At 44.9% G+C, this 16,869-nt stretch overlaps 1 protein-coding gene across 1 annotated transcript; it reads left to right on the top strand.

Moving 5' to 3' along the window:
* The first annotated feature begins 27 nt into the window (after positions 1–27).
* On the top strand, positions 28–9,578 carry LOC134628053 (RNA-binding protein 38-like). The gene is made up of 4 exons (XM_063474651.1): positions 28–470; positions 2,533–2,656; positions 3,144–3,198; positions 7,791–9,578. The coding sequence occupies exons 1-4, from the start codon at positions 258–260 to the stop codon at positions 8,131–8,133; spliced, it is 735 nt and encodes a 244-aa protein (XP_063330721.1). The 5' UTR covers positions 28–257; the 3' UTR covers positions 8,134–9,578.
* The last annotated feature ends 7,291 nt before the right edge of the window (positions 9,579–16,869 follow it).

Genomic DNA, 16,869 nt, shown 5'->3' with positions numbered 1-16,869 from the left:
CGGGTAACTGCACTATAAATGGTCCCAGCACGGTTCCTCTCAGCAGCGAAGCAGCAGGCATCCTCGACGTGAGTTCGCGCGGACTGAGTCGTGGATATCATCAGGTTGCTGCAACTTTGAAAAAAAAAAAAAAACTATAAAAAAGAGTGGGAGAAACTCGAGTAAAACATAGCGAGACTGGGCTTGGTTTCTCTGATGCTGGGACTCTGTTAACTCTAAGTCTTCCGCGTGCCAAGTACCGGTCTCCGGCTGATCCAATGCTTCTTCATCAGTATATGAACGGAGCCCTGGACGTCATGCATCCCACAGCGCTTCAGAAAGACACTACTTTTACCAAGATCTTTGTCGGCGGGCTGCCGTACCACACAAACGATGCCTCACTTAGAAAATACTTTGAGGCCTTTGGGGACATTGATGAGGCTGTGGTGATAACGGACCGACAGACCGGCAAATCCCGAGGATACGGCTTCGTAAGTAGAAGCAAAACTTTCACTATCATCCGCTCGCTTTCACGACATTTAGCGCAATCAGACCGCATCATCTATCAGCTAAATTCTGTTTGTGTCTACATAACAGCGATCTTTTTGTTTGCTGCTGTGTCTCTCTCTCTCTGAGTTTTGTGACTCCGCATAATACAGCATGCAGTCATTCAAATACATGTCAAATGCACCCCACCACAACCCCTAACACACGCGCGCACACACACTGAGGCTTAACCGCACAATTGCACAGCAGCATCTCCGTTTTTGCCTGGCTGGCTGTTATTTTAGCTTAATGAGGATGAGGGCTCACACAAGTTGATGGATAACTAAGAAGATTATATTTCAACATATGTCTGATGCCCCCCCCCCCCCCCCCCCCCCAAACCCACCCACCCAATCAAGTCTCCCCCACCTCATTCACTCCTGAACAGCCTCGGCTTATGGCTCTTGGAAGTGTGTGTGTGTGTGTGTGTGTGTGTGTGTGTGTGTGTGTGTGTGTGTGTTGACAGCCTGCACTTCTTGCTGGCTTTATATGGTTATTTTGGAGCAGTGGGGAGGCTTACTTTGTACACCCTGCCCTCCATTGTCAAGGACCGGAGCACATGATTTACATCACATCTTGGCTGCTGAGAGAAATTCCAGCATCAGTAAATTTGACTTTATCCCATTCCCCACATTTATGTTAAGTTTCCCTTTGATCGCATCGTTCTGCAAGCTGAACTTGTTGACTTGTGCTTAAACCTGCTGTTTATGAGGTCATCGCATTGTGTTGAGTGGAACTGTGTTTGGCCATAGTTGATTTACGCTGTGTTAGTGAGAAGTGTCAAAGAACCCCTGCAAAGCCCAGTGTAAAACTACATTAAGAGGTGACTTGTCTTGTTCTCGCAAGACAAAGACCTGCACTCTTTCTGACACAAAGAACAGAAGCGCATAAGAAATGCAAATATTTACTAGAACTTGGAAAGCTGCATCAGCCCAAATAACGACCTCTCGGGCCAAAGAAGGAATGGAAAACGGTTATGTGTTCATGTTTACCTCTAACGGCACAATTGTAAGACAATTGCTCTCTTGTGTTTACACATCAGCCTTCTAACTGAGAAGAAAGCCCGTCCTGTGAGTCTAGCTGGTATTGAGCGGCTTCACGAGGAGGCTGGTGTTTCAGGTTAGACAGGCTCAGGGTGATATGGGTGCTGCCGAGGATGATACACAGTGACATGATGAGCACTTTATGCTCAGTTACACTTTTTTTTGTGTGTGTGTGTGGCATGAGGCAACCTGCTCACTCTATTTTTCTGAGGGTTTCAGTTGGAGCAGAGGTAGCTGGCAGCAGGGCAGGGGAGTTGCCCAAAGCTGAGTACACCTTTTTTCTTCTTTTTTTCCTAAACACACTTCAGAGGTGGATTAGTAGAACCCCCCCACAGCAAGGCTCTTCAGTGTAAACACGGCCTCGTTCCTTCCTGTGTGTTCACAACACAGGCCCTGAGTGGGCTTTGTTCCAGATCCTTCCACGATGAAGAGGCTTTTTTTTTTTTAATGGTCCACTTAAACAATGCAATCTGTGGCCTACATTCGCTGCTCGTTTCTCACACAGAGGTGACTCTGTGTTGGCAGAACATGGCAATCAAAACAGAAGGCCTCGACTAATGCCAGGAGGGAGAGGGGGGGGGGGGGGTGGACTAATACCAATCTCCTTATTTTGGCCCTAATTGGATAAGCTCCTTGTTGCTCTCCCCAGATCCATATTTCAGCAGCTCTGCCCATGGCCGTGTGGCAGCTGAGTGGCCGGCTACTGCTGTTGTGGGCAGTTTTCAAAGATTATCATTGTGCTTTGTTTGTAGTTTCCCCTTCTTGAGAGAAACGGGATCATAACAGAAGAAAGCCTGTAGGGGTGGGGGGGGAGGGGCTTTCGTGAAGACCAAAACCTGTTTTGTTTTTTAATTTTTAAAGCGCGTTTTGGTTTTGTTTTGATTTGTCAGACCAAAGCCATGAAGCTATTTGTAACATGACGTAGTAGTTTAAATCTTTTTTTTCCCTCTGACTGTGCCACCAGGTGACTATGACAGATCGAGGAGCAGCAGAGAGGGCCTGCAAGGATCCCAACCCCATCATTGATGGCAGGAAGGCCAACGTCAACCTGGCTTACCTGGGTGCCAAGCCTCGTAGCTTACAGACCGGTAAGATGAGGTTTATTTCAAGACTTGTTGCAAGGAAATGCAAGAAAACAAAAGTTATCAGTATCCATAAAACTGAAAGCAGGTGTGAGGTTCAAACTCCCATCAGAACTACAGATTGCTTGACAGGAATGAGGTCACCATCATCAAAAGATTATTTAATACTTGTTTGAGTTCTTGGGAAGGCTTAGACGTCATCTTTACAAACTGATTAGCTAAAATACACCCCCCCACCCCCACGAGGGCTAAAGACTATAATTAACTGTGCAACATGTGTTCTTAGCTTGCCATTATTTACGGGCCGAACGACACCCAGTTTCCCAAGTGCATACATGTTGGTACTGTTGCTCGCCACACATTTGAAATTGTTGTTCTGTGGCAGGATCGAAACAGGCTCTGCCTCTGTCTCTCCATGCCCTCTGTGTATTGTTCTCTAGCCCTCCTCTGTAAATGCAGATGTGTGTCTGACAGCCAGCCTCCTCTCTTGCAGGCATATCCATCGGAGTGCAGCCCATCCACCCAGCGCTCATCCAGAGGCAGTATGGGTAAGTGAGAGGGAGTGGGCGCTCGCTTAGCTGTGTTCGCTCGCATCACGCTCTGCGCAACGCCGCTAGGCTACCATTTCTTTGACAAACAGGGCCTCTGGGAAGCACACGTCAGTTTCTGTGTCCACATGCAACTCCACAAGTAGCCTATTAGCATATTTGAGTTTTGTAGGGCCGGGAGATGATTCGCATATCTGTGGTAATAGAAGTGCATTCCAGAGGTGAATGTGTGACTCACTTGTTAACTTCTGGCAGAAGCCTGTTGACTCGTGTACCTGCCTGACCGGGCTCTGTCACTGAGAAGACTTTCTCCAAGTGGCTTTGTTGTAGAAACAGCCTGGATAGCGTCTAGGAGCCACGGTCTGCTGGGCAGCTAATGAGCATTTCACTAGAGTAATGACACCCCCCCACCCCCCTACTCTAACCGACAGCTCTCAGATATCATCCTTAAAGCTACACCACTGCAAAACACTCAGCTGTCTGGAGGAAAATGCAAGAAACACAGGGACAGGTTTTGAAATAAATTGCTTATATATTAGAAAAAACAGTTCTTCCATGGTTTAGTCTTAAAAAGATGCTAAATGCTAAATTGTAAGCCCATTATTAACTAGCCCGATGCTTAGTTTTTTAATGTTAGGACTTTGTGGTGGTTTGAGAGTGATTTATCACAACTGTGTATGTGGTTTTGTTTTTGTTTGGGGGTTCTTTTTTATTATTGTTTTTGTTTGGTTTTTTGCTTTGGATGTGCATATTTTACTGGGTTTTATATGAGCATTAACTACATATTTATGCTTTTAGATTTTGCTTTGTGGCTTTGGTTGGAGTTTGCTTCAGTTGTGATTGAACTCTTCTATAAAAAGGAACAAGGGCAACCATGAATTAGTAAAAGCAATGTGGATTAATATAGAAAAGTAATTTGTAAGTTGCTGCCCTATAAGGTATATGTGAGCTTCATGGAAATCCCAGGACAGTCCACAGGGACAATGACAAAGTAGGAAATATTTTAGTAGTTATTGAGAACAGTGAAGCCAAAAGACTTAGGACTTTTATGAGGAGTACTTATGAGCCATACAGCGTTCTGAAAGATATCACAAATTCTAAATTATAGGATTCCCGGGGGGGGGATGTCCTTTCATGTTCCAAGACCTTAAGAAGGCACAGAAAAGTCCCATGTCCACGGTCCTACTGCACAAAGCGCATGGATGGTACCAGACCCTGAGAGTTTGCCATATGCAGTGCCGGTTTGAGGCATGCATCTGACAGGTGCTGGTTCATGTTACAGTCTTTACACCCCCCTTAATTTCCCATGAACGCCACCCCAGAGACGTGGAAAGGCACACAGAGCACCTGTCCTCCTGAGTTTCTTCTGTATGGCAGGGTGGATACACCCAGGCTTCCCTAAGATGCAGAGTGTACAAGTGGCTTTTCTTTCAGCCCTCTCACCCCCCCCCCCCTCACTTGACAACATATGGCATGAGGAGGACATGATCTGAAGTAGGATTTTTATACAGTAGAGCGTCTCAGTGGCGGTGGTGTGCCGGTTAGGGCTTGCTGCTCTGGATGTGTGTATAGCTGTGGTCAGCAGATGTGGTGGAGTGTGAAGGCCTGAGGGGGCCACTGAGGCCAGGGACATTGTTTTGATGGCGAGGAGATGAGTTGTCAGTGTGCTTGCTTCTCGTGCATCACGCAATTTATGTGTATATTCTTTTGCATTTTCTTTTCTTTCTTTTTTTTAAACTTTCATTTCTCCCCTTACAGTGTTGCAACTGCCAGGGTGTCAAAAGGAGATATTGAAAACTGACACCTCTGTGAGACTGTGAGACGGGGGTAAAAAGCGAATGAGGGGGGGAAGGGTATGGGAAGCCTGGTGTTGTAGGCTTAATGCTTTAATGAGACTGTGCCTCCCTTGGAAACTCACCTCTACAGGTGTCAAACAAAACACTTTTTTTTTTTTTTTTTTCTTCGTCTGTCTGACTTCAAAGAACAACAGGTTCCTTTTAACAAAGAGTGCAGGCCCTCTTCAAGGTATTGTAAATGGGTTGTTAATTTCTCGCCCTATCCAGTCCTGTCTGTTTCCCCACTCTGTGTTGTGGTGAGTCACGCACTGAAACTTCACTTGTGTTATCATGTAGAAATATTTAGCTGCTCAGTGTGTGACGCGAGCGCAGAATTTTTCCCATCAGATCGTTATGCGGCCTTCATTAATGACAGAGAGTTCAGCTGCTTATATTAGTAATGTTTACGGGCATCAAATGGTTTCTTGTAAGCTTGTCTCTCTGGTGCCTCAGCCTGCCATTCTCAGAGTGTCACTATGTGAGGCGCACACAGACTGGCTGTCAGCACAAAACCAGCTGACCTATAATCTTCGGGCCGTCATCAACATTCCCCTGCTCCCCCCCAACCCGCCGGGCGGGGGGGGGGGGGGGGGGGGGGGGGGGGAAGTCCACTTGGCATCTGTGGCCTCGTCCCTAACTTGCCTCGGTACCATCTTTTTTTTTTCTTTTTTTTTTCCCCCTCTCTCACTGTATGTCTATCCGTTCCTCTTCACAGACACAAGATCTAATTCAGGACTGCTTTGTCTCTCATTTTTGTATTTCTCTTCACCTACACAAGGTCACTTGCCTGAGGCCAAAATCTGCCTCAGAACATGCGAACTCATTATACACGAGGCGAGTGAAAGCGCATACATATGCCCCGCAGCATTAATGTATGGCTATCTTTGAAAGCTGTGTGCAGAGTGAATGCCTCTTTGTGAGTAGCTCGAAAGCATTGCGAGTGAAGTTGTAGATTGCGCTCACGGGTGGGGGTTGCTCTCATTTGCTTATGCCTACTTGTTAAAAGCCACTGTTTTGTTTTGTGCTCAGACCACTGGCACTAGGCCTCATTTCCCCTTCACTTGCCAGATGACTCATTTGTTGTTTGAATACAATAAAAGTTTTATGGAGTTTGAATTTTCCATTTGAGATGATACCTGAAAAATGCTTCTTCCCCCCCCCCCCTTCTTTCTTCCCTGCATCTATTTAACCACACAATAGGACGTTAATGTTACTGCTGACAATAATCACTCTTATGCCATGGTTGCTTCCTGCTGCCAGCTGACCAGTGCGCCAGCAGAGGATGAGAGGATGCCCACAGTACTCGGACTAGTCCCGAGAAGGGATATGGCAGAAAATATCTACCCACCCGCCCCTCCTTCCTCCCTCAGCCAGCCTCTCTCCAAGGTGCCAGTGATGGCTTGAGAGTGAAGTGCCGTGTGCTGTGATGGACTGGAGTGCCTTTTTATCTTTACCCTTCTGTGTGATATGAAGTGAAGAGGTTATCCTGATTTGTACTGTGACTCTTTCCCTATTATGGCATGGTTTGAGGTTTGCAGTGGCAACGGGTGTGTGTGTTGGCGGGTGGATAAATGGGGAGGGCAGAGGTATTAGATAGGTGTGTGTAAATGAGTGTATTGAGACTATGATGAAATCCCTATCCTGCATGCTTAAGTTTCTGTGTTTTTGTTTTGTTTTTTTTTTTGGTTGCTTGATAGCTGTGTTTTAATACTAACCTTCATCTAATGGACTGAATCTGTGTGAGAGGGGAAAACAATAAGACTGAAACTTGAAAACAGTCCATGAGAGGAAGATTTTATTCAGCACTGAGATACAGCTGAAGAGTGTAAGTCAATGTGACATTTTGTTGTTGCTATCTTGCCTTTGTCTGCGGATACCCCCCCCCAGCCCGCCCGCCTGCCCTGCCCACCACACGACTGCAGGATCCGGGGTCAAGGCTCTCACAATAGTCAGTTATATCACCATGTATATGAAAGAGGGGGGCTCTTTTGCTTGCTGCCATCACTAATCCCTTTATACAACAAACTCCAAAGATGTACTTCAAATCCTGAGTAAAAATAGACTAATCTAAAACCCTCTCCACTTCCATTTCTTTTGTGGATAAAGTGGCAAAGCAAAGACTGTACAGTCCCCAGACCCCACAGCTCTAATCAGCTACATCTGAGAGTCTGCCCATGTGGCCTGGCAGAGCCTCGCACCCAACCCTGATGAGCTCCCCTGCCACCATAATCCCCCTCCCCTCCCCTCCCCAGCTAACATGTTCACCTGTTGTAGTGAGATTTTCAAACTAAGCCAGAACAAGAGCAACTGCAACTTCTGCCCTCCCTCCATGCACTTCCCTGTGTGTGTGTGTGTGTGTGTGTGTGTGTCTAGTAAGTGAAGTGCAGCAGCTGTTAAAACACTCTGCTGATGCCTGAGCTTGAAAACCTGCCAGTAACGGCTGACTCTCATTCACCCCCTCCCTCCCCCGTCCTTCCAGGAGGGCCTATCCAACAGGTTCTGTAGCTTTTACTAACTGACACTGACGGAGGGTTGAGTCTGCCTCCCTCACCTTTTCTCTTTCGTGTAATTATCCGTAATATCCTTAATAATAGTGGATTTCTGTGGGAGTTCTCAAAGTTCTGGACACTAGAGTGTATATTTCCAACATGCTCGCCCTCTGGTCGCAGTGTAAACAATGGAGCCAGGCGTTGGATTTCTCTTGCAGTTGTTTTAGTCCTCTTGTCTAACCCCCCCCCCAACTGTGTCTGTGTGCAGGTTGGCCCAGCCTTACATCTACCCGCAAGCATATGTGCAGCCCAGCCTGGTGCTGCCCACTCAGGTTTCTACTTCTGTCAGCACCAGCCCGTACCTGGACTACAGCGCAGCCTACACCCAGTACGCCCAGGCTGCCTTTGAGCAGCAGTACCCGTACGCCGCCTCCCCAGCTGGCTTCTTGGGCTACAGCTACACCGCCAGCCCCACAGCCACTGTTGGGCCTTCCACCGCCACCACAGCCCCACCTACCGTACACCCCACTCTCCCTTCTGCCACTGGCCCTGGTGCAGCGTTCCTGCATTACGCCCCACAGCAGCACATCCAGCCAGACCGTATGCAGTGAGCAGGGTGAGGAGCAGAGGAAGGGGTGCAGGAGGAAGAGGAGGAGATGGAGGTGGAGTGGTTGCAAGCCTTTGGACAGAGGATATTGAAAAATGCCCTACAGGGTGATCCTGCTGTTGCCACAAGTAGCTTTCAGGAAAAAAGGGTGGGACTATTGCACTATATGATCAGGATGAGCTTTTGGCTCATTGGTTAAAGGGTAAAAGTGGTGGGAGGACTAAGGTTCAGGTTGAGAAGCTGAGCAGTATATGTGGCTGCTTCCGAGAGCTTCCAGAAGCTGACACTTCTTCTTTTTTTTTTTTTCTTCTTCTTTTTTTTTTTTCTTTCTTTTTTTCTTTCTTTTTTTTTTTTAATTATTATTATTATTTTTATCCTTCTTTATTATTGTATTAATGTCCTTGTCCATGTTTTATTTCTATGCTATTATTATCAATGTTTGCATGTTTCTCTGCTCAATCAGTGGAAGTTGTATATGTCCATGGTACATATTGATGTTTTGAGAGCTGTCGGGGACATGTTAAACCCCTGTTACCTCCAGATTTCCGTGGATCTGGGGTGGATATGAAGGGCAATGCTGCTTTAGGACACTGGGGGAACAGTCAGAGATGAGGGTGTACGGTGGTGATTGGGGAGCCTATCCCGGTGCTATACACAGTAAGGCAGAGCACTGCCCCATGAACAAACCTCCAGCGTTCAGCACCACACAGGAGGACAACAAGAGATTTCACCTCAAGAGGTGACAGAAAGTTTCAGTATAAGACTGTCGGAGCTCCATTGTCCCGAGATGATGTCAGGAATACACACTTATTTTATTTGAAGAGGCCTTAATTTAACAACAACAACAACAACAACTTCCTTTTTGAAACTTAAGTGCCCCTCCCACACCAGAGAACCAAGTGCAGAGAGTTCCTTGAAACTGACCTGACTGTTTCCAGCAGTCACATTTATCTGACTTGGGTCTTGATAATTTCAGATGGATGTAGATAATCACAAGCAGTATGTGGCCATACGGGGACCAGGAGCTTTGTATATCAATGTTTAAAGGTAGCTGACACTGAGCTCAAACACCAGTGTTGTTTCTTCTTTTGTCTTTTGTCACTGAGATTGTCAAACTGTTGCTCTCAAAAAGGACATTCATGTACAGCATTTTAATGTTGTCTGTCATTAAGTACATTTACAATATTTATATGTAGGTATTTATAAGAGGTACTAAGTTAAAATAGCTTTTTTGTTTTGTTATTATGACTACAGTTATGGCACTGATGTCATTTAACTTGCAGAGACACAGCTGCACCCCGTCAGTGGATTTGTCAGCTGGCTCATTGATGCCCATTCATATTTTCTGGAAATGCTCTAGATTTTTTTTTTTTTTTCTCCATTAAGAATGTCTTTTACAGTTCCTTCAAAGAAGCCATACCAAAAAATAAAATTTGTACTTAAAATATGCCTCCTGTTGTCTTCTGTCTTTTATTATTAATGTGAAATGTCAACGATAAAAGCCAAAGAGCAAATTTATGTCATTGCATTTGTAACAAAATACACATCCTGCTGTGATCACACTTTAAAAACCCTGTGAAGTGGCAGGGTTCAGTCGTGTGTGTGTGTGTGTGTGTGTGTGTTCAGGGCAATGAGTGTTGTCAGGTCTTGCATATGAGTGTTGGGGGTGGGGGAGAGCAGGAGGCCCAGACTTTTATCAAGCAACAACACCACCTTCTCAGCAGAGCTGGGTGTTCCCTTGAACAGTGCACTTTGCTTTCGTTCCCTTGCTGAGAGTTTAGTATAAAACTTAAATAAAAGGTGTTTGTCAGAAAGTGCTTTGAGGCCCATTATGCTGAGCTGCAAGTAACTTTTTTTGTTTGTTTGTTTGTTTTTTGTTGTTTTTTTTTTCTGTCTCTGCTAAACAAGGCTGCCTAGCACTGTCTCCCAGCAGCATTTTTTTCCCTGGTAGTGCTTACATCAGCTTCTTTAGGGGATGTGTCACTTCTAAAACCCCGCTAAGCCCGGGAAAGCAAAGCGCAGGCAGGGTTGTAAGAAACAAAAACACATTATTTTGTTCTCAACCTCAGTTTTATCCTTGCAACAATGATTTACAATATCATCCTGAGTTCAAGGGATGTTTTTCATTGAAATCCATTCACACCTTATTCATGCTAGAGCTGTTACACTTGGACATGTTTACCTTCAAGTTGTTTTTGTATGAGTTTTATTGCATGTAATTATTTGCATACTTCTCTCTCGTGGCTAGGCTTTCTTTTCAAAAGATACACCAAGTTTCTTTTAAATAATATAGTGTAGTGTCATTCTTCCACCTTCGAAGAGATTAATGAAAACAAAACAACTGTAACTGTAGTAGGCTGACTGAGGCTATAAAGAACTGCTAACATGACTTAACGATGCTAACTCAGCACTGTTAAAATGTAACCCAAGCAAGAATCACAGAGCCACACAAAGTAGTGTACTCTGTGTACCAAAGCGGCCTTCAAGGCCACTCTAAGCTAAAATACCCAACAGCATTAAAATCCATGTTTAACCTGTTATAAAAAGTGTTGGTCTTTTCATAACACCTGTATAATGGCTCAATGAAGCGTGGCTGCTTTGATTGACAGGTGTGCTGATAATGCTGTAGCCGGTCACTGCTAGGCCTCGAGTTCGTTGGTACAGCCTGTTCAAGAAGCTTCAGTTTTGATGAGTAGTAGGTAGGTGTAGTATTTTATTAGCATCGATTAGCAGGTATGGAGTGGGTTGCATGCATACAGTTCATAGATGCAGTTTGCTGAGCACTTACCCGAGCATGTCACCCTTGCATCCAAATATGGTAAATTATTATAAAGCCAAAGCTTGAATGAGGAAGGTTTAAAATGCAGATACCAGAAATCATGGGTAACATTTAAGTGGTTACGTCTATCACTTTTTAAAAAATGGTTAAAAAGCAGGATTTAAAATGTTTTTGTGGTCTATGACAAATTTCACACTACATTACAACTCTATGAGAGCTGAGCTTTTCTTATAACTCATTGTTCTAAATATGTTCTGTAACATAGTCTATGGTCACGTCTTACGAGCAAAGCTTGCTAGCATTAGCTGATAACTTAGCACTCTACTGTAGTGTCCAAAAATATGATCACATATGGCTCTAAAACACAACAAAAAAATCAAAGATGGTAATGGTCGCAAAGCGGTGGTGGTGACATCATAATAACCATTTCCATCTTGCTATTCTACTCTTTATGTTTTAACCGTATTCATCACCTTAGCTTTGCAAGTTAGCATAATAACATTTCAGTTAGCACCAGAGGATGAGCATTTTGTTTTTCACCACACAGGAGCAAGAGTGCTGTCAGGGACTAGAGCATATTTCCCCCACACTGGCTCCCTGTTATATCCAGAATCAAATTTAAAATCCTTCTCATGCAAAGTCTTGAATAATCAGGACCTATTTTGCCTTAAATACCTCATATTAGCGCTTAGACTGCTGGGGGCTTCCTTATCACTCACCTCTTTTTACTTTCTATGTGTTTATACACCACTTTGCATTTAATCATTACTTATGAGTATTTTCTGGCTATTTTCCACAGTATGTATTTTGCCTCGTCTTCCTCCCATCATCCTCAACCCGCCATGGCACAGATGTCTGACCCTCCCAGAGCCTGGTTCTGCCGGAGGTTTCTTTCTGATAAAAGACAGTTTTTCCTTCCCACTCTCACCAAGTGCTTGCTCATAGGGGGTCATCTGATTGTTGGGGTTTTTCTCCCTATTATCCTCGGGTCTTTACCTTATAATATAAAGCATCTTGAAGCAACTGTTAGTGTAATTTGGTGCTTTATTAAAGAATTAAATTCATTTGATGATAGCAAAATAAGTTTGTGTTCAGGAATTGTGTTAAGGATCAAAATGTACTGACAGAGTAAGAAGCCATGCAATGTGTTAGGACACGATTCCAACACACAGAACAAGTTGCAGTTTTTATAGCTGCAACATGTCAGAGATTTTTAAACACTTGTGTTTAGCAGAATTATTATATCTGCTGTTGCTGTTTACTGGTTGCGACTGTAGTGAGGCAGCTCTGGTCCCACTCGTTTCTCTTTACTTCACTTTGTCACTATTAATCTTTCACTATCTCACCCCCGTCCTTCTGGTTCTGTGTTTGTGAACTCGCTCACACATTTGTTTACTCAACTTTTCTGCTTGTCATTTGTAACCCCCCCCCCCCCCCCCCCTCCTAACACCTCCCCGTCTACCCCACTTCAGTGCTAGCAGTTCTGTTTCTCCTCACATGCCGTTTTCCGCTTTTTTTCTCGCCCCTGTTTTCTCTCTCTGCCTTTCTCCTCGTCTGTTCTCATCCTTGCTTATCTTTTTCTCCTCGTCACATTCTTCTTTTGAATTACATGGCAGAAACAGACCCCGGTGTCAGCTTGACGAACGAGGTCACGGAGGTCCAGCAGACCTCGTTATGCTGAGTCACCACGAGGCCTCTCTGTCTGTCTCTCGGCCTGTCTCTCTTTCACATGCACATACAAAATAAAAGGTTCAGTCAAATCTCACTCTCCACTTGCTTCTCGCTCTGCTGTGCCACTCTGACGTCAAGTGATTCCTCAGAAGAGTCATGAAAACAGTCCTATCTTATCATACCCCAGCTCAACTTTAATCACAAACTGCTCACAACACCATGACTCTCAAATTAGCCCAAATTAGACGCCCATATGAAAAAAAAGAACCTTTCTATAATTCATAAGTCCTGTGTGTGTATAGAATAAAAATATCAATGGAAGGTGTAACAGCATGATTACTTGCACCTTATTAAAGAAAGGTAAGTGTTGTATTTTATTTAGAAACTGTATGACAAGTGTGAGAATCAGGCAGCCCCCATTTGAAAGTTAATGTTTCATAGAGAGTCATAAATTACCCATTTTATGAGCGTGTTATTTAATATTTGGGATATAACCACGAATGAGTATCTGACTGTCTATAGAGCCTCCTGTGCCTGTGATGCTCGTCAGACCGCAGCCCCGATGGGCCCGTCTGGGCCTGGGGAGTGTTGGTGCAGTGGCGTCTGATAGGCTCCAGCTACTATATTTACCCTGCCTCTCATAAGAAAATACCAGACCCAAGAAACCCATCACATGTTCTCTCCTGTGGCCTTTTCCCACATCAACAACACATTGAGATAACATGGACAGGTCTGGAGAGAGTCAGGTTTAAATTAGAAGCAGAGACAGTCAGTAGGTCGGTGAGGGGTGGGGGGGACGAGTGATCGGTATTAAAGCACTAAAAGGCCAATCAACAGAACAGATGTCTTAAACTGGAGAAGTGGAAAAACATCTCTGGACACTAACTTGTTTAAACAGGGTGTACTGACATTGTTTGTGTTGCACCCAAAATGAGAGACACACTAACTGTAACCAAGGGGAACAGGAGCTCATGACAACAGGATCCGATTGAGTGGATGAAGACTCTCCAGTTGGGACACCCATGCTGTGCTTTAGCTGTATTTGAAGGTGACATTGTCAGAGCACAGTGCATAAAGGATCGCTTATCTTGGTAATGTGCTGTAGGTTGCTTTGTTTTTTAACCCAGTTTGCAATAGAAGAAGTGTGAAAGAAAACTACATGTATGATGCATGAAAACAAAATAAACAGAAACCAGGAAATGAGAACTGAAAGCATTTCAACTGATTGAAAAGTTGCCAGTAACCTCAAATTGTTCAAATAATTAAGGAAGCATTCAGCCTGCTGAACCTGTAAGACTGCACAGATAGCAGAGATTTAAAGCAATAGACTTTTATCTTCTAGATATAACAATGTTTTCTTCGAACTTTAAAAAGAATATTTGGAACTATAGCTGAACAGCAGTCAGTGTTATACATACATATTGTAACTAAATCCCAAGTTGAGAAGAATCAGCGATCTGAAGTTTACATAAGCTTGGAAATAGCGTTCATACTCTATTTCACTGTGCTTAAGTGATGATACCTGGATAGTGTAAGGTGGTGGGAAGTATGGTAATCTTTGAAAGTCAACAGTGTTTCTGGAAAGTGACTTGGAAAGTGTGCACACGGGGGCCGTGGTGTCTGTGGCTGATAAAGGCTGAGACATTTGTGGCTCAGTGTGAGTTTTCAGGGCTCTGGCAGAAAGTAGTGCTTATCCAACAGCAGGCCTGCGTCCTATCAGCTGCTTTTGGACGGCTGTACACGCCACTCTCACACCTGCTGATTCTTCTGGCACTTCCACAGAGGTCGGTGATAACGAGATGAGCCACACGAGATGGCCTTATGCAGGAGTCAAGCTTGTGCTGAAACTTCTTAAAATCAAACAGGAGTAAATGATGAGGCAGAAAAAAACATACAGCTGGAAACAGCATGGTCCCCCATTCAAGGGAATTGATTACATTCATGTCATAGTGCTGTGCTGTGCAATCGTGAACATGTGGATTGCAGTTTATTACCCTGCATGCATGCATGTGTGTGTGTGTGTGTGTCTCCTCCTAGTAGTTGTTGCCCTCACTCGCGCTGTCTTCCCTCAGTTCTCAGGCCTGTAATGTGATCTGAGTGTGTCTTACTCAAGAAAGGGCCAAGGGGATACCCATCAGAGCCGATCTGCAATCACAAGCTCAGGCACCCCCCCACTCTGCTCTCCACCTCAACAACAACCACCCCCGCCCACCCTCAACACATCTCACAACGCGAAGCAAGGGGCTGAGGCGCCACAGACGCTTCCACACCACGCCAAACCACCAGTCTATAGCAGCGCTGGCATGCACACTCAGGGAAATGTTTTCACTCCCACTGAATGAGGAGCATCTTTGCAGAGAGTGCCTGTTTGGTCTGTGCCTTTCTGCATGTGAGCACCTAATGTAGCATGGGTAACACCCTTCACGGGGTGAGAGAGAGAGAGAGAGAGAGAGAGAGAGAGATCAGCGGAGCCGAGTGCCAGAAGACAAGAGAGGAGGTGAACGGGCAAGAAATACTTAAAGTGCTGGGATGGCAATGCGGTAACAAGATCTGGTCATCACGCCACAAAATAACTACTTGTTTGCTGCATATGTGTGTGCATATATGTATGTGTTTGTAACATGTTTAGCCCCCAGACGGGTAGGGTTGGTGGGGGGAGTGGAGGTGGGGGTGTTGGTTGTGTGCCATATTTCCTTATCTCTGGTCAACATGCTTGTGCTAAGGGAGCAGCGCCTCCACCTCGACCTCAAACCCAGCCTGCCGCTGTTGGAGGGCAGAAAAGGGAAGGGAGAGTAAGAAAGAGAAGGGGGTTGAGGTTCTCTACAGCAGGAGCAGCAAATAAAGAGAGAGACAGACAGAGAGAGAGGCCCAGCACCTGACAGCTACTGACAGCTGAGCTTCCTCTCTCAGTGGGGCTTTCGTGACCACAAACTGACACACTCTCTCCCTCACACACACACACACACACACACACACACATACACACACACACACATACACACACACACACACACACACACACACAAAACACAATGATCGATCCACTTTAGCTTTAGACTGTCAGACTGTGCTTTTGACTGTGTGTCAGAAGCACACACACTATGTGTATGCGTGTGTGTGTGTGTGTAGAGGAGGGGGTCTTATATAACAAGTCTGTGACTGTATGAATGCAATGTTTTTGTGTGCTTGCCTTTCTGCGTATCAGCTCAGACGGTCCCTATGTCTGTAGGTTTAAAGTGTGTCCACCAGTGTCTTCCTGTGTGGTAACAGGCCACAAGAGGCAGGAAGCAACAGGTGTAAAAGAGGAATTAAGAAGAAAAAAAAAAACACCACTCCTTCCACCCCCACCCCTCCACCCTTTTTGCCTTTTGACCCTTTGCTGTCACTCCTGGCTTACTGTACCAGGGCAGCTGTGAAAATGGCCTCTGCCTTAGCAGCGCACAGCGAAAACAAAACATCATACATATCTCTCTCCTCGTGTCAAAAGTGAACTTTAAGTGTTCTGTATTTGTGTCTCCCGTCCACACGAACCAGCACATGACCTGCATCTCACTTGGGTTGTTATTTAATCAAAGGTGGGGGGTAGGAAGCAGCTGCTGATGTCACACCCAGGACAGGCCATTCCTGATAAGGGCGCTTCAGACAGACAGCAGCAGATATGGTAGTAAATCACATTAGTCACTTGCATCGGTGACGCAGCTGTTGAATTTGTTAATTTGTCATAAGGGGAAAGGTCGCATTCATGTTTGCTGACTGCCGGCTTCATCGTTTGCAAGCGGTGAGGCTTTTTCAAACAGTGGAGAGCTCCGGTTCTATTTTACATTTTTTTAAAAAATCCTACCATGTGCAACAGGTGTTTCTTGAAGTTCGGATAGATGGAGTCATCAGTGAAACCGAGAGTTCAAGAAACATTTTAAAGGAATGTTTCTCATTGCCTTATTTTTAACTATCTGCATTTGCTTCCATGCAGACTGTTAGCAATGAGGCAGGAAACAGGGAGAGGGCTTGGCTCTGCTTTTTCTTTTCTAAAGCCCACTAATTAATATGATTGTAGATGATGCGTTTTGTTCTCCATAGACAGAGCCCCAAAAGGTCAGGTGAGATCTTAGTATAAACTTTATAAAACGCAATGATTCTTAATGACATCAAAAAAGGGGCATCTTTTGATCGGGGGAAGGGATTGTGCTAACATAAGATGAAATATACAACCCACCCTCTGAGATATTTTTAGCCACGAATTCATCTGTGGTTTCTTTCACAATCTCCTGCACGTGAACCGCCCCCCACCAG

This window comes from Pelmatolapia mariae, linkage group LG5 (assembly GCF_036321145.2).
Source record: "Pelmatolapia mariae isolate MD_Pm_ZW linkage group LG5, Pm_UMD_F_2, whole genome shotgun sequence".
In the NCBI taxonomy this organism is placed as follows: domain Eukaryota; kingdom Metazoa; phylum Chordata; class Actinopteri; order Cichliformes; family Cichlidae; genus Pelmatolapia; species Pelmatolapia mariae.
This window is presented reverse-complemented; position numbering and strand designations above follow the sequence as displayed.

What these genes read in the sequence shown, in the direction of transcription:
- LOC134628053 (XM_063474651.1), top strand. Translation starts at nt 258, where the DNA reads ATGCTTCTTCATCAGTATATGAACGGAGCCCTGGACGTCATGCATCCC. An exon ending in GCCTCGTAGCTTACAGACCG is followed by an intron (nt 2,657 to 3,143) that starts GTAAGATGAGGT and finishes CCTCTCTTGCAG; the next exon opens with GCATATCCATCGGAGTGCAG. An exon ending in CTCATCCAGAGGCAGTATGG is followed by an intron (nt 3,199 to 7,790) that starts GTAAGTGAGAGG and finishes GTCTGTGTGCAG; the next exon opens with GTTGGCCCAGCCTTACATCT.